We start from the raw sequence: 18,629 nt of genomic DNA on the forward strand, positions 1-18,629 counted from the left end.
CTGATCGTTCTAAAAAAAAACATTGTTCATTCAAAATCGTTAATCGTGCGATCGGGCGAATTATCGCTCTGTGTAAAAGTACCATTAGTCACTGTGACATTGATATATTAATTGCTTTGTTTAAGAGAGTTGAATACTTTTTTTTTCATATATTGTTGATATGATAGATTAAATTATACCCCTGAGCATTACTACTACAACCACAATGGCAGACAGAGGCTTCATTTGTTTACTTGTATTGAGTCTAACTAGGGGTAACATATACACTACGTACCATGTCTAAAATGTCCATGTATTAAAATGTCCAGTAAAAGGGTATTCTTCTCACCAAAAGCTATCCCCTGTCCACAGGATATAGGATAACCAGCTGTCAGTATGGTCTGATTGCTGTAACCCTAACTTATAAGAGAAGAGAGGGAAATTGTACCCTGAATGAAAGAAGCCACAGACATTGTCATTGTAGTAAAATACTATTCACAATGTAGATTTATATAAATAAATATATTAGGTTCATGAGTAACATTTGAGTAACACACAAGAATCAGGTTGGACTTAAAGGGGAAATTTAGTTTATTATTATTAGTAATAATAATTATTAATAAAATGAATGCACATTGGTGAGGGCCATGTTCTCCAGATTTTCCTCCATTTACTTCCCCTTAACATCACTACACAGCAGTATGTAGTAATTGACGTCACTCCCTTATTGCGATTTTATTTCCCCATACACTTAGGGCTATAGAAAATCATGGTAAATTTTAGTTAACTCCCAATGGAAAACAAATGCCTTGCAACTACTACACAAAACTATTTTGTAACTTTTTGCTCTACTATATCAGAAAACTCCCAGACCCTGTGGCAAATGCATTAATAGACTCCAAAGGACAGAAAAAGTTCATTTTGAATTCCATTTGGGTAGATTCCAGTAAGGATCGCCTTTCCTGCTAAATAGTGCAGGCCTCTGTGCTATTCCATAGGGCAGGATACTGTAAAGAAAGTATATCAGACAGTATAGTTTTATTACATGGGAGTCTATTTATGATGGAAGTATATGTCTATTCACACAAGGTCAGAAATTGATAAAGCTGTATACTGTTTCCCATGGATGAAAGTTTCTTTGTATATGTTACAGTGAAATGATTGAATCCAGGGATCTGGTCAAATCCCAGGAAACAATGAAATGACTGCGCCGTTCCATCATTTCCCTGAAGAAAGTCAGGGATTTGATCAAATCCCTGACCCCTTTCAGGTAGATGATGGAATGAATTCTATCATTTCCCTCTGCGACATACGTCCTGGCAGGCACCACAGCAGGGGCAGGAGGGCCCATTATAGTGCCCTAGCATCCTGTCACCTCCCAGCAGGCACCACAGCAGGGGCAGGAGGGCCCATTATAGTGCCCTAGCATCCTGTCACCTCCCAGCAGGCACCACAACAGTAAGCAGGCAGGCGGCGAGAACCTTTTCCCGGATCTCCCGGCAGGCATGGCGGCGGAGGCGGATTGGGGCGGGGGGGGGGGGGGGGGGGGGAGAGAGCAGAAAGGCTGGGGGAGCATGAGGCAATACAGTAAGCAACTTTTATGTTGCAGGGAAAATGAGCGGACGGGGAGCAAAGAGGCGGCAAAGGCGGACGGGGAGCAGAGCAGCACAGCTCCCGTAAGGCATATGGTGGCGAGGCAGATGGGAGCCGGACTGGGAGCAGAGCGGCACTCCTCCTGGCAGGCATATGCTGGTGGGGCGGACGGGAGGTAGACGGGGAGCAGAGCGGCACACCTTCTGGCAGGCATATGGTGGCGGGGGGCTGGGAGGTGGCCGGGGAGCAGAGCGGCACACCTCCTGGCTGGCATATGGCGGCCGGGAGGTAGCCGGGGAGCAGAGCGGCACACCTCCTGGCTGGCATATGGTGGCCGGGAGGTGGCCGGGGAGCAGAGCGGCACACCTCCTGGCAGGCATATGGCGGCAGGGCGGCTGGGAGGTGGCCGGGAGCAGAGCGGCACACCTCCTGGCTGGCATATGGCGTCTGGGAGGTAGCCGGGGAGCAGAGCAGCACACCTCCTGGCAGGCATATAGTGGCGGGGCGAACAGGGAGCAGAGCAGACAGGCTTGGGGAGCAGAGAGGCAATATAGTAGAGCAAATTCTATATTGCAGGGGAAATTATAGAATTCATTCCATTATTTCCTTAAATGGGGTCAGGGATTTGATTAAATGATGGAACAGCTTGGCCATTTCATAATTTCCCAGAATTTGATCAAATCCCTTAGGGATTTGATCAATTCCCTGATTCTATCATTTCACTGCAACATATACATAAATCACATTCTAGTAGACTTTTTGTTCATTCACATTTCCCAAGATATGTATTTGAGTTAGTGAATGAGAACGCTCTTGTTTAGTTATGGGGGCTACAGTGTAGTCTTGCTCTCAGCTGAGCACTGGATTTAGTCATATCCAGGTTAGACAATGAAACAGATCAGCAGCATCACAACATTACACATAACAATAGTTGCTAGTTATAATCTTTACTATGATCGTTTACTCTATCTGATCCCAGCAAATGAAAGAACAATGTGGAATTACACTGGACGATTAGTGAACAAATGTGGAATTACAGCAAATGATTAACAAACAATTAACAATGATTTTAGGTTTAACTTAAAAGATGCGATCAATGGCGCATGAAGAATTTTTCGATTGTTGCCTGTATTTACACAAAACGATTATCATTCAAATTCAAACAATGTAACGTTTTTTTGCACAATAATCACTTTGTGTAAAGCATTACTGCTTTACTCCAGAAACAACACTTCTCCTGTCCTTAGTTTGGGTTTGGTTTTGAAGCTTAGTTCCATTGAAGTAAAAAGAGCTAAACTGCAATACCACACACAACCTTAGGACACTAGGGCTGTTTTTGCAATGAAGTGGCTATGCTATTGGCTATATGGCTATTATATAACCCTTTAGTTATATAAATCTGGAACTCCTTATAACCTTTCGGTTTCCCTAGTTCCTTTCGGTTTCCCTAGTTCAGGTGACAAAGTCTTTATAAAGACCCCAAATTGTCGAAAAGTTGCCGCTGTGTATGATGCTTGAATAAAGAGTCACCATTTCTTCACTAGTGGATGCTGTCAGACCAAGTCTTTATGTGATGTTCAGTGGTCTCTGCTTGGGCTTGGAGATTCCCTGATGTGCGTCCCGCCTTTACTACAACAAGAGGGATTTTCTTCACACTCCTGTGGCCGGTGCTGTTGGACATTTCTTTTGATGGTTTCTCATAGGGACATTTCAACAGTTTTCATTAGTCCAGGTCTAAGTGTTCAGACCAATACCAATAGAGAGAACGAGTCAGGAGAGGTCCGCACTAAGTGCAGTCCTCTCCGTGCTCCCTGTGACATGATAAAAGTGGGGCTCCATAGACTTACCTAGGCAATCAGACAGAGCCCGACTGATCACATGAGACTTAGCACGGTCTTCTAATGTCTTGTTCTCCTGATCGGTATGAGTGATCAAAAATGTTGACATGTCTCTATGACATTTCAAAAGATTTTACAAACGACAGAGGGCAGATCATGTCAAACTAATCTCATATATTTCATTCGGTGACAAAAGTGTTGGCTGGGCGTGGTGCTGTGAATATGATCTATCTGGACTATGATACAGTTCAGTGGATCGTTCAGTGGATTTGTGGTTGGCTGAAGGATAGATATCAGAGGGTTGTGGTTAATGGTGTATATTTCAAGCAGAGACTGGTTATAAGTGGTGTGCCACAAGGGTCTGTTCTGGGTCCTGTTCTTTTTAACATGTTTGCAAGTGACATAGGAGAAGGGTTAGTAGGTAAAGTTTGTCTGTTTGCTGACGACACAAAAGTGTGCAATAGGGTTGATATTCCTGGAGGTGTCAGTAATATGGAAAATGATTTAGCTTTACTATATATGTGGTCCAAACTATGGAAACTGCAGTTTAATATCTCTAAATGTAAAATAATGCACTTGTCAGGGAGTCCTGTGGTCCAGGAAGATGGCAGTCCCTTCTTTTGACCTGCAACCCCTCTCCCTGACTGTTCCCCCCCCCCCCCCCCCCCCCCCTATAGGCTAAACCCCAACAGCAACTGGGTGACAGTCCCTAGCCTAAATAGGGATACAGGGCAGTAGACAGAACAGACAGTTATACAATAACAGGTCAGACAGTCCGAGTCGGCAACAGGAGGTAACGTCAAAATCCAAATTAGTAAGCAAAGGGTAAACAGAGTCCAGTCGAAGGTCAAGCACAAGAGGTAACACAGTACAGAAGGATGAGGCAAAGTCCAAGTCCAAGTGTAAAATAACAAGCAGTATAATGGATATGTGTAGCTGGAGACCAAACATGCACTGGCAACTTCTGCCAGTAATGTCCAGACTAAATGCTGCCAGAACTTCCGCCCCAGCCCCTGATAGGAACAGGGAGTCTGACAGCTGTGATGGAGACCAATAGCAGCCATGGAGCAGCTGCTGTGCTCTGAATGGAGCAAGCCTCAGGAGCAGCTAGCAACACCTGAAGGTTTAACCCCACAAGCACTATAGAAGAGGAGTCAGAAGAAGCACAAAGCTGGGTGTTGGCTCCCTGGCAGCAAAGTATGACATGTGTGAATCAGCTCAGAGAGACATTGGGCGTTGGCTGGTTCTTCCAGCCGAATTCACACACAATGAACAAACTCTAACAGCACTTGAGGAGGAGGGATTCTCTATTTGAGTATCATATCTGCAGATTGGTGTTGTCAAAGACTTCAGAGGGGAAGGATTTAGGGGTGGGGGTTTCTGACAGCCTTAAAGCGACTCTGTACCCACAATCTGCCACCCCAAACAGCTTGTACTGTCAGATAGCTGCTTTTAATATGTGATCTGTCCCGAGGTCTGTTCAGCATGTGATGCAGTTATTGTCCTAAAAAACACCTTTTAAACTTGCAGCCCTGTGTCAAATTGGCGTGGCCTAGAGTACCCATGCCCTAGGATTGCGACGCTCCTCTGTTCCTCCACCCCTCCCTCTTCACCATTAGGAATGCCTCTAGAACAATTTTTCCTATTCATCACCTGTCTGAACACTGCACAGGTGCCTTAACGATCCAGCCTATGTGCAGTGTTCAGACAGGTGATGAATAGGAGAAATTATTCTAGGGGCATTCCTAATGATGAGTAGGGCAGGGAGGAGGGATGGAGGGGTGTCACAATCCTAGGGCATCAGTATTCTAGGCCACACCAATTTGATACAGGGCTGCAAGTTTAAAAGTTGTTTTTTAGGACAATAATCGCATTACCTGCCAAACGGAACACAGAATAGATCTTGGATTAAAAGCAACTGTCCAACAGTCCAAGCTGTTGGGGGGGGGGGGGGGGGGGGGGGCAGATTGTTGGTACAGAGTCGCTTTAAAATGAGTCACCAGTGCAACCAGGCAGTAGGGATGCTGGGGTGTATAGCTAGAGGTTTAACAAGTAGGAAGAGGGAGATTGTGATCCTGCTGTATAGAGCCCTACTGAGACCACATCTGGAATACTGTGTCCAGTTCTGGAAACTTCACCTACAAAAAGATATTGATAAAATTAAAATGGATCCAAAGACTGGCTACAAAAATGGTGGAGGGTTTCAGCCATAAAACATATCAGGAAAGACTTAAAGGATTTGAATCTGTATAGGAAAAGAAGGGAAAGAGGGACAGGGTTAAAACTTTTTAAATATGTTGAAGGACTAAATAAGGTTCAAGAGGGAAGTGTTTTTAATTAAAAAAAAACTGAACTCAGAGACATAATCAGGGGCATAATCTCAGGTTAACTTTGGGATAGATCAGGAGCAACATGAGAAAATATTACTTTACTGAAAGAGTATTAGGTGCTTGGAACAAACTTCCAGGAGATGTAGTTGGTAAAGCCACAATAACAGAATGTAAACCTGCCTGGGATAAATATATATCTACCCTAAGATAATAAGAAGGGAAATACTAAAAGGGCAGACTAGACGGACCCAGTCGTCTTTTTCTGCTGACAATCTTCTAAGTTTCCCTTTGTATAATAAAAATATTTATACATGTTTCTTTATTTTGGCCCATCCCTGACTAAAAGTTTTGAGTAAAAATCCTAAGCAAAATTCTATATGTGATTTTAACCTTAGACTTCCTTCCGCTAAAAAATTGCATTGACCCTTTTTTGGTTTTGTACGACCCAAATTATGTCCCAAATGAAAAACAGCCATTTTTGAGGCTATAGTTTTTGCTACATGTCAGAAAACAGCTAAAAATACAGCTGAAAAAAATGATGGTTTATAAACTTGTTTTAAGATATCGACAACGATCTTAAAGAATTTTATTCTCTTCAAAATCTTTTCACTTACTGCAAGTTTTACTTTTACAGTCTCCACGCTTCTTGGGCAGAAGACAGAGTTTGATAGAAGATGCTCGGAAGGAACGAGAGGCAGCAGCGGCAGCTGCGGAGGCCGCAGAGTGCACTGACCCCCTGGTATTTGAGGAGAAGGATGGAAAAGCCATTGTCAACCTGCTCTTCTCCCTTAAAGGAAATAAGCCATCCTCCCTATCCCGCACCCTGAAAGTGTTTGAGGTAAGGAATGTACTGTGATGATACAGGGTTCACATCACTAGTTAAACCTTTAGTTGTCATTTTGCCATTAAGTTTCCTTTCCAATCAAACACTTTATTTTCCTCTGAAGGCACCGTTCACACGGAGTAAAACTGGTGGAATTCTGCAACAGAGAATTCCGCCAGCCTCCGTGTCCCTCCCGCCAGCCTCCGTATCATGTCATTGACATGTCCATTCTTCAGTGCGGAGAGAGGAGGAACGCGAGCCAGTGTTAACAGAGTCTAACTGTACACTTTGTCTTTCTGTTTTCCTTTAAAAATTTCCATAACCATCTTGTCATCTTTATGTCTTAAAAGTGTATAACCTAATAATAATAATAAATTATTATTATTATTATTATTATTGTTATGTTTTATTTTTTTTAACATTCAATTGAAATTTCCATACTTCCATTATGAGTTAGTTAGTTGCCATGGAATATTATTACTGGTCCCCAAGATTGATAGGGCTCCTATGCAGAATGTGTTGGCACTATACAAATATATATTTATATATTTGTATAGCCCCAACACATTCCGCATAGGATCCCTATCAATCTTGGGGACCAGTAAAAATATTCCATGGCAACTAACTAACTCATAATGGAAGTATGGAAGTTGGAAGTATGTATGGAAGTATGAAAGAAATGTAGTTGTAGTGACCCAGAGAATATACTGTATTTACTCTGTTAATTTAAGCACATGCTGAATGGCATACATTTAATATGCAAAAAAAGAAAAAACAATTAAATTTTTTCCATTATCCCCCCAAATAAGGGTTAGTAAAAAATAATTAAGTTACATGAATCCTAAAATGCTATTAAAAAGGTGAATTTGTCCCGCAAAAAACAAGCCCACATATGGCTATGTCAATGATAAATAAAAGAAAAAAAAAATTGAGGTTTAATAGAAGTTAATTTGATTATGTTAAAATCACCCAAAATAATAAAATAATAATAATACTTTATTTATAATTTATTTTATAATTATTTTTTATATATAAAGAACCATCACTACAGTCCAAGATCCAAATCTTTCCTTTTTCCCTTTGTGTCTGTATGTATAGTTTTTATTGATACTATTTTATAATTATACCAGAATTTTTGATTGTGGGTTTTTAATAAAAAAAATACAGCTATTCTGACACAGTTTAAAAAAAAATGTTTTATGTAACAATTTATTTTGTATATGAATATAAGTAATTTTATTATTTGGGGGATAAGGTGGGGTAATTTTTTTAAATTACATTTTATTAACACTTTTTTTTTTTTTACACTTTGCACTAGTTTATCTAAAATCGCAACAACAGACAATAGAAGTGAGACATCTAGGGGCCAAGATTTAAGGTGTTTTTTTTTTAGATAACTCACTTTTAATTAAAGGGGTTGTCCAGTGTGGGGGCACTTTTTGGGGGGACCGGGGAGGAGCGCTCTGGTCCCCGGTTCCCGGCTGCTTCCGGGTGTCTGACGCCGCCCGAGACGCTACGTCTCAGAGCCGCTTAGCCACTCAGTGAAGGAGGCGGGATCCGAGCGGACTTCACACGGATCCCGCCTCCTTCACTGAGTGGCTGACCCGACCCTGAGCGACCCTGGCTGAGCGACGTAGCGTCTCGGGCGGCGCCAGACACCCGGAAGCGGCCGGGAACCGGGGACCGGAGCAACGCGATGAGTAAGCCGCCGCTGGAACCGGGGAGGTGAGTGAACGTCTATTTCAGCCACCTCCTCCCCGGTCCCCCCCAAAAAGTGCCCACACACTGGACAACCCTTTTAATAAATTGATTTACAAATATGTTAGGAATGAGATGGAGGGGAGTGGTTTTAAATGACAGGGATAATTTCAATTATTTTGAATAACACCAAAGGGAAAGAGGATGACAATAAGGGGGGTTTAAAACAGCACAGTTATTGGAAAAACACCACTGAAAATTTAATGCAGTTTTTGAGGTGAAGCCAGAAGTCAATCCAGTAGGAAGGAATCCTTTATTTTTAGAGATGAGCGAACCTCGAGCATGCGCGAGTTGATCCGAACCCGAACGTGCGGCATTTGATTAGCGGTGGCTGCTGAAGTTGGATAAAGCTCTAAGGTTGTCTGGAAAACATGGATACAGCCAATGACTATATCCATGTTTTCCACATAGCCTTAGGGCTTTATCCAAGTTCAGCAGCCACCGCTAATCAAATGCCAAAAGTTCCGGTTTGGATGGACTCGAGCATGCTCCAGGTTCGCTCATCTCTAATTATTTTACTATTCCTTTTAAATCATCTATTAGCTTTGGCTAAAAAAAGGTATTATAAACTGCAATGTTTTTAAACAAAACAGAATAAAACCTATAAACACATAAAAATAAATAGACGCTTATACATACATAAAGCTTATACTAAACAGAAGTACAGGAAAAGTCAATCTATATTCAGCTATTTTAATAGCTTTCTATGCAGAATACCGAGTATGAGATGTGACACTTGGAGTGTAAGATCTTGTGTGTTGTCCATGAGATGCTCTGTGATGTGCCCTCTGGCTGGGATGGGGAGACAGACAGCGGTAATGTAATTTCCCTGTGTATGTGCCAGCTATCTGTTGCTGTCCTAGCTGTGGTAATGCGATCAGTGCTGTCACATTAGTGGTAATGCATTGATGTGCAGATACCTGCCGCATAAATAGGGCAGGAGGAGCAGCATTTCACTGCCTCAAGCACCGCACCATTTAGCTGGCTCCATTAACCCTTGCCTCCTGTAATGCTTCGCTTTAGCAAATGAGTTGACTTTTGTCCCTGTGCTGAATGCAGACGACTTTATGGGATAGGCTTATCTTTAATGGGAAATTTCATTAGGTTTAATGTAAAAAAGAAAAGTTGAGCAGATAGAAGAAAGTTCCAGTAAGAAAGCTAGTTGCTGGTTGCAGACTCCACACTATTGTACATTGCAAAAGACTACTCTGGCACCGGATTGTCCTATTAAGAACAAAAGGGTTGGCAGTGAAAATCCATCATGCTTGACCTTTATCTGACATGATCAACCAGACGGCCAGGGGGGCCGACATACACCTTATAATAATGTCGGACGACCTTAGTATCAAGCATATGGGCACCTGTAGGATACACTATCTATAACAGATTGCTAGGGGGTGAGTGACTGTTGATTAGCTATTTGAAAGGGTTGCATGTGCTCTAGTGAGCACAGTGGTCTCTTCTTTGTATATATAGGTCCATACTCTTAGGGTACTATTATATGGAACGATAATCGGCCGAATCGGCCCTAACTGGCCGATTATCATTCCGTGTAATAAAGACAACGATCAGCCGATCATTGTTGTCATCGGCTGATCGTTGATATGGGTTCTGACCTATAATCGTCAGGCGCCGATCGCGCACCGCTACGTGTAATAGCGGTGCACGGCCGATGCTGACGATATGCAAAGAGGAATACATACCTATGCAGGTTGCAGGGCTCCTCTTCCTCTGAGCTTCTCACCAGGTCCGCGCGCTCCGTCTTCACAGCGGCCTGTCAGCTGAGAGAAGCCGCTGTGAAGCTGGAGCGCGGTGGACCCGGGGAGAAGCACAGAGGAAGAGGACCCTGCAACCTGGATAGGTATGTATACAGTTTAAACAAAGGCTGCAAGGACCTCGGTAACGATATCCCTGCAGCCCTTGTTAAACGATTATCGGCCTGTGTAATTGGCCCAGTAAACGAGCGCCGATCTAACAGATCAGCGCTCGTTTAGCGGTATTATCGGGCCCCCATCGGCCCGTGTAATACCACCCTCACAAGCTGTAAGGGGCTGAAGGTGCATGTACAGACAAAATCAAACAGATTATAGAATTAAGGCCCTATTACACAAAGCAATTATCCCCCCTCCCTTTTCTTGGGTAATAGTAACATTACAATTAGAGATGAGCGAACCTGGAGCATGCTCGAGCCCATCCGAACCCGAACTTTCGGCATTTGATTAGCGGTGGCTGCTGAAGTTGGATAAAGCCCTAAGGCTATGTAGAAAACATGGATATAGTCTTTGGCTGTATCCATGTTTTCCAGACAACCTTAGAGCTTTATTCAAGTTCAGCAGCCCCAGCTAATCAAATACTGAACATTCAGGTTCGGATCGACTCGAACGCGAACCCGGTTCGCTCATCTCTAATTACAATACATGTCTTATGCTACGATTCGAGCTGTCAGGTTAATATAGTTAAATGCTGATATATTGATCTCTATTTCAGACATTTGAAGCCAAAATCCAGCATCTAGAGACCAGACCCGGAAAGAAGGGAACAGGAGCGAGTTCAGATTTGGAGTATTTTATACGCTGCGAAGTTCATCGTTCAGATCTTAGCACACTTATGAGCTCTATAAGAAGAGTGTCAGAAGATGTGAGGACTACAAAAGAAGTGAAAGGTACCGTATGCACTGGCCAAGTCTGTTAAGAGAAGAAACACCTACAGTATCTAGACCTCTTGCTTTTGACTGAGATAAAAATTGTGTTGAAATTTCTCCATGGCCCCCTTACCCTATTTAGTGTACCATTATACTTCTCTTTTAACTTACATAAGCATTTATAATAAGGATACCTATAATTTATACTTCTCAAATGATTATTAACTCTTCTAAATTAGGTTCTTACTTTTAACATTTACAGTTCACTGGTTTCCAACTAAAATTGCAGACCTGAACAAGTGTCACCACTTGGTAACCAAGTTTGATCCGGATCTAGACTTGGATCATCCGGTAAGTATGATATACCTGTTTTATTACATGGGATTTCTCTAGATTAATCATTTATGTGCTTCAATAATTTTTAATATATATGAAAAGGTTAAAAGGGGAAAGTGTGTCAGAAAGTTATACATATTTGTAGATGACTTGTATTTCAGATGTTCTCTTCTTTCTAGTCTGACACTGTGTCCATTACAGGAACTGTCCAGATCAGTAGAAAATACCCATTGAAAACCTCTCCTGCTCTGGACAGTTCCTGTCATGGACAGAGGTGGCAACAGAGAGAACTATGTCAGACTGAAAAGAATACACCACTTCCTGTAGGACATGCAGCAGCTGATAAGTACTGGAAGACGTGAGATTTTTGAAGAGAAGTAATTTACAAATCTGTGAAACTTTCTGACACAAATACCTCGCCCCCCTCCAAACTACCCTTCTATTAGCTAATCTGTTCATAAAACAGGTTGTCTTATGCTGGAGAGATGTCACTTATGTGTACATTGATAGTGACATAATAAAGTTAAAAGTCGCAACATAGGCTGTTTTTGTATTTTCACTATTGCAGAGAAACTATGTCAAGGTCCTAGCTAGGATTCACGGGGCCCCATAGCAAAATATTTTAAGGGCCCCCCCCTCCCCTACACACAACACAAAGCTATATATATATATATATATATATATATATATATATATATATATTATATAGGTTCTGTAAAAAAAAAAATAATATATGGCATATATATATATATGCCAAAAAAATTAAATCTATTGTGGCAGAATCCTTGCTGCAGCCACAAGAGTGACTGGCAGAGCAGAGAGCCAATGGCTGCTTGCTATGACAGTCCACTGTTTTTACCTATAAGGGCCCATTAGGAGCCCTGATGGTTGAATACATAGGTGCAGAAGCAGACTACCTTCTGCTTAACCCCTTATGTACTGCAGTGTGTAAGTGACCCAAAACTCAAAAGACAATTAGATATCTGCTTTACTGCTCCTGCACTTATAACCCCTGACCTCTGCACAGAGCTCGGAGCTCGGCACATTTTCCTTTCCTATTTGATTGCGCATCTAGAGATCAGAGGTTATCAGTGCAGTGATGCAGAGATCTATGTCTTCTGCTTGTTAACCCTTTTTTTGTGTTGTAGAATGTAAGTAAACATTGGGTCACTAACACACTCCAGTACATAAGGGGTTAAGCAGAAGGACACACATTCTTACCTTCTTCCCCTGGGTCCCCCTTCTACACGGGCCCCATAGCAACTGCCTACCCTGCCTCTCTGGTAGCTACACCACTGAACTATGTTGATAGCTCCCAATACAGCATGGAGCGCTGAGGATGAAGTTTCATACCCATTCCTGACCAAGGATGTAACTGTGCATCCATGTTTGTGGTGTACAGTTACAGTTGTGATATGAGCCAAGCTTGGATTGCAGCAATTAACCCTATAGATGCTGCAGTCAGTATTATTGCAGTATCTATAGGGCAGAACAAAGGGAGAATGCTCCCTCTGTTCACCATTGGGGCCGTGGTCATCTTCAGTGTCCTTTGTGCTATAGGGACATATCAGCAGGTTAGATTCTTCTTTCCCCTTAAATTCCTCATGAAATATCAATCCTGAATACTGTTTTCTTTACACTTTTCCTACTTCAATTCCTTTCTTATTTCTCCTGGAAATATGTCACTACATAGTCATCTGGGTGTTACCATTCACAATTGGATACTGTCAATAGTGATTTCCTCATGTATTTAGTAATACAGACATGTCAGGATAGCTGCCTGGTATTTTTTATCATCTTCCTCATCGCTTTTTCTTTTCTTAATCCTATTACTTATCAAGACCTTGTTCTGACTGGTCTTCTTTTTTCAGGGTTTCTCTGATCAGGAGTATCGTAAAAGAAGGAAGATGATTGCTGACATAGCTTTCTCCTATAGACAGTAAGGATTACACTGATTCCATCTTATTCTGCATCACACTTGACTGGCTGCACTTTACCTCCTGTTTCTCTCCCCGTACCTTATAGATTGTAAGTCCTCGTGGGCAGGGTCCTCTTCCCCATGTATCAGTCTGCCATTTGCCTTCATGTAATCTGTTTTGATCTTGTGTTATTTCTGCTCGTTACCCCTATCTATTGTATAGCGCTGTGGAATTAAGGGCGCTCTATAAATAAATAAATAATAATAATAATAATAATAATAATAAATGTTAGATATATGTTAGTAAATAATATTGTGGTGACCAAGGGGTCTGCTACAGATAGTATATGGTGCGGTACTGCAGCGGCACTTGTTACAGGGCCTGAATGGTACACTAGCTTCACCAACAGTACAAGCAAACATTCTAATGATCAAAACTCACTGAAGTTTTACTGAACAGTCTTTGTTTCAGTACAGCAAAAAAACACAGTGCTTTTTTACAAGGTGCAATAGCTTGGGTGCGAGCCTATCAGGTAGATCCCCTTTGGGGCTGGGTTCACACTATGTATATTTCAGGCTGTATTTGGTCCTCATGTCAGGTCCTCATAGCAACCAAAACCAGGAGTGGATTGAAAACCCAGAAAGGATATGTTCACACAATGTTGAAATTGAGTGGATGGCCGCCATATAACGGTAAATAACTTCCATTATTTCAATATAACAGCCGTTGTTTTAAAATAACAGCAAATATTTGCAATTAAATGACGGCCATCCACTCAATTACAACATTATGTGAACATAGCCTTTCTGTGTTTTTAATCCACTCCTGGTTTTGGTTGCTATACAGCCTCAAACATACAGCCTCAAATATACGTAGTGTGAACCCAGCCTTAAAAGGTATTCCAGGAAAAATGAACTTTTCCCCTATCCACAGAATAGGGGAAAAGTAGGAGATCGCGGGGGGTCTGTACCTCCTGCCGATTTCCATATCGGGCCCAGACGACTCTGTTTTGCGTAGGGCCGTTGGTACAGCATTTGATTTGCGACTCTATTAATTCCTATGAAGCCAATGAAAAGAGCCGAGTACAGAGCTCTTCCAGTGTATTTGGCTCTTTCCATTGCTTTAAAGGAATTATTAGAGTCATGGGTCACGTGCCGTACCCATGGCTCTATTCATAACAGAGCCGGCAGGGTCTGATACGGAGATTGGCGGGGGCGGGTGGTACAGAGGTCGGACCCCGCGTTCTTGTACTTTTCCCCTATCGTGTGGATAGGGGAAAAGTGAATTTACAGAGGTACTCTTTAAGTAAGAGTACCTCTGCTGTACATTGGTTAAGTTAAGGTCTTGTAGTTTCAGAATACAGTCTCTGGCATGGTCAGCTTGGTTAGGGAGACTTTGAGGCATAGAAAAGGGTGATAACAGGAGGGGCAGGAAGCAGTAGACCAGGGGTGTCAAACTCAAATACACAGTGGGCCAAAATTAAAAAATCGGACAAAGTCGTGGGCCAACTTTGATAATTATTAAAGCGTGAATTCGGCGGTCCTGGCACTGTCAGAGCAGCGTGCGGTGTTCCTAGCACTGTCAGTAGTGTGCGTCTCCCTCTGCTGTGCACTATGATAAATGACATGATAAATTACTATGATATGATTAAACCCCAACCCATGTAATAGCCAACCACCCCAATATTGCTCCATGTAGTAGCCAACCCAACCAAAATTGACCCACATATTAGCCAGCCCTCCCAATAGTGCCCAAATAGTAGTCGGCCCCCAAGTGTCCCAAGTAACCAGCCCTCCCCAATAGCCTCATATAGTAGCCAACCCTCCCCAATAGTCCCATATAGTAGCCAGCCCTCCCCCATAGTCTCTTATTTAGTAGCCAGCCCTCCCCCATAGTCCCTTATACAATAGCCAGCCCTCCCCATTGTCTCTTTTATAGTAGCCAGCCCTTCCCAATATTCTCATATAGTAGCCAGCCCTCCCCAGTTGTCTCTTATATAGTAGCCAGCCCCCCCACAGTCTCTTATATAGAAGCCAGCCCTCCCTCATAGTCTCTTATATAGTAGCCAGTCCTCCCCATAGTTTCTTATATAGTAGACAGCCTTCCCCAATAGTCTCATATAGTAGCCAGCCCTCCCCCATAGTTTCTTATATAGTAGCCAGCCCTCGCCAATAGACTCTTATATAGTAGCCAGCCCCTAAAACAGTTGTTAAATGGAACCCGAACCCACCCTACCCCTGGATACAGCCCTCCATACTTGCCCCATCCTGCGGATCCTGCTCCTGATGCCGGGCCTGCTGCAAAGATACGGCTGCCCACTCATCTCATGTAAGCATGGGGGGGCCTTCCAGGGGTGACAGGTTGTCCCATTAGCTTGGACTCACCCTTTTTTTGTGGCCCCCAAGGCCACAGGAGGCGCCCAGCGCAGGACATGTGTGACAACGCCACTGCGCTGCGGCAGAACACCACTTACATACTCCTAGGCCACAGGCTAAAAACTGCCTGTGGGCCACAAGATTATAATATGGGTGGTCCGAGTGGCTGTCCGGACCACTAATATTATAATCTAATGTGATGGTGGGCCAGATGTAATTCAAAATCTGAATTGCCTGGCGGGCCAAAAATAATGGCACCATGGGCCAGATTTGGCCCGTGGGCCAGAGTTTGAAATGACTGCAGTAGATTCTGTTGGTGATGGTCTTGACAGCTTTGGTTTGGCTGCCAAAATAAAGTAAATACCAGTACTCATGGGGAATCCGGCCTAGCACTCGTGGGGCGCATTCAGGAGTACTTGGCACCAACATGATAGACTCGGCAAAAGCAGGGGGACCTTCGGCGAGGCACAACTTATCCAACCCCTAGCCAGTCTTGTGGTACTTTTGCACTTTGCAGGACTTGACTTAAAGATGATGACCCCCTCAGCATGAACAGGCTGGATCCCTCAGTGGTAGTCTCCTTGGGGGGGAAGATTTATCAAAGTGTGTAAAATATACACTTGTGTAAACTGCCCATAGTAACCAATCACAGCTCCTCTTTTATTTTACCAGAGCTGAAAACTGAGCTGTGAATGGTTGCTGTGGGCAGTTTACACAAGTCTATATTTTACACTCTTTGATAAATCTCCCTCTTTGTTTTAGCACTGTATGCTCAGGAAGGCAGGAACACAGGAACACAGAGCAGTCCACACTCCATTACCACACTAGATTGAACTAACTGAACTCTGGACTGAACTGAGTACATGGCCCTCTTCACTCCTACATTAAGACTCAAGGGGGCTGTTCCCTTTTGGTGGACAGAGGCCTGAGTACTGTAACCAGGAAGGTCATACTTGGTGAGCCCTAATTGGCTGAGATAGGGATGGAAATCTGGATAGACTATTTGCAACAAGCAGGTGGCAGATAAGTTTCATCAGAGAACAGACAGTAAGTTAACCTTTTGTATGATCCTTCAGCTCATGCTACCTGTCTGTGATAACACAACACACAGAAAATGCAGTACAAGAAATACACTTCACACAGAATCCCCTTGAGAAACAGAATACAGCATTAGGCCCTACACAATAGTACATTCAGCAGCATATACCCCAGGGTTCTGGGACACTGCAATATACTGTAGCTGCAGAGACTGTACAACTGCTCTGATCTGGATTTTTTCACCTGTCCAAAGCTTAAAGGTAATGTAATTTTTTTTTTACATTGGCTAATTGTTTCAGGTATGGGGATGATGAGTGATGTACCTGATGGTATATTCACTTTAATAATAGTTAAAAGAGATGAGTGCAACTCAAGCATTCTAGGGTTTGCCCGAACCCAAGCATGCAATATTTGATTACAGATGCTGAAGAAACAGCTCTAAGGAGCCCTGTAAAACATGGATACTGCCTATGCCTGTATCCATGTTTTCCAAGCAGCCTTAGGGCTGCATCCAACTTCTTCAGCCACCGGTAATCAAATGCTACACGTTTGGGCTTGGGCAATTCCAAGTGTGCTTAAAGTGTTCCTGTCGTTATAAAAAAAAAATGTTGACATATCAAAAGTTTTGATCGGTCCGGGTCTGAGTGTTCAGACCCGTAGCAATCAGGAGATAGATCCCGGAGAGAATTGCTGCTGCAGCACATCTGCTCCCCGTTACGTTTAAAAAAAAGAGTCGAACACTCAGACCCGGACCGATTAAAACTTTTGACACGTCTCTATGATATATCAAAAGTTTTATTTTTATAACAAAAGCTACACTTTAAGATTCTCTTATCTATAATGGGTAAATATAATTTATTTGCTGCTGATGGCGCATAATAATTTGAAAGGTTTAAATTGAGCACCCACCCGACGAGTGAGTTTTCATCATCTGATCTCTGTGTAAAAGGGTCTTAAGAAGCTCTTCGGTGTTCTCACCTCCAAATGTTACGTCTATAGACATGCACTATGGCCTTTTTGTTTCAGGTACTCAGGGTGTAATGGTGTAAAAAAAAGATGTAAGGCACACAGCTTCAATCTATGTTGACCTCTATGTTTTCTCTGATGTAAATTATAGTTCATTTACATCTCTATTGGTAATATATATATATATATATATATATAATCTGTGCCCCGCTTGACCTTTACAGTGGTGATCCAATACCTCGGGTGGAGTACCTGCCGGAAGAGACAGCAACATGGTAGGATGAAACACCTGTATATACATAAGTAAGATGACGTTTCCACTATTGTGGGGTAATTTTTTAGTTGATTTATTTTTTTTCTGCAGGAAGGAGGTCTACTCCACCCTCAAGAGTCTGTATCCAACTCATGCATGTAAGGAGCACCTAGAAGCTTTTCATCTTCTGGAGACTCATTGTGGATACAGTGAGGACAACATCCCCCAACTACAGGATGTTTCCTGCTTCCTAAAAGGTGAAATCAGGAAACTATATGCAGAAATAAAATTTTACATTTTTTTGTCCAGGGCTGGAGGCAGCATATACAGCTTGTAGGCATCTTGTAGGACCATATAGGCATTGCACAGGTGCATGTCTAGGGAGAATGTTAGAAAACTGACTGAAATACTGTAGAGCTTCCTTTATTCGGGAACCCCTGTATTATAGTTCTAAAACAAAAAGCTGGACTAAAAAGTGTCTCTCTTGTTGGGGACCTGAATTAAAAAATGATTCTAATGTGTTTGTAAGAGGGTTCAGTTACTTGTTGCAGCTAGTGCATTCAGACCACCACTTACCACCATAGATAGTTAGAAAGATAGATAGAAAGATAGATAGATAGATAGATAGATAGATAGGAGATAGATAGATAGATAGATAGATAGATAGATAGATAGATAGATAGATAGGAGATAGATAGATAGATAGATAGATAGATAGATAGATAGATAGGAGATAGATAGATAGATAGATAGATAGATAGATAGATAGATAGATAGGAC

General features: G+C 42.5%; 1 protein-coding gene across 2 annotated transcripts in view; it reads left to right on the plus strand.

Annotated features, from left to right (window-relative positions):
• Positions 1 to 18,629, plus strand: part of TH (tyrosine hydroxylase) — a 154,808-nt gene that overhangs the window by 121,888 nt on the left and 14,291 nt on the right. For both annotated transcript variants that reach the window (XM_069965653.1, XM_069965654.1), the window contains 6 exons: positions 6,375 to 6,578; positions 10,809 to 10,983; positions 11,225 to 11,313; positions 13,170 to 13,237; positions 17,821 to 17,871; positions 17,961 to 18,106. In XM_069965653.1, coding sequence (XP_069821754.1) covers positions 6,375 to 6,578; positions 10,809 to 10,983; positions 11,225 to 11,313; positions 13,170 to 13,237; positions 17,821 to 17,871; positions 17,961 to 18,106 — 733 coding nt within the window. The remainder of the gene's footprint in view (positions 1 to 6,374; positions 6,579 to 10,808; positions 10,984 to 11,224; positions 11,314 to 13,169; positions 13,238 to 17,820; positions 17,872 to 17,960; positions 18,107 to 18,629) is intronic.

This window comes from Dendropsophus ebraccatus, chromosome 4 (genome assembly GCF_027789765.1).
Source record: "Dendropsophus ebraccatus isolate aDenEbr1 chromosome 4, aDenEbr1.pat, whole genome shotgun sequence".
In the NCBI taxonomy this organism is placed as follows: Eukaryota; Metazoa; Chordata; class Amphibia; order Anura; family Hylidae; genus Dendropsophus; species Dendropsophus ebraccatus.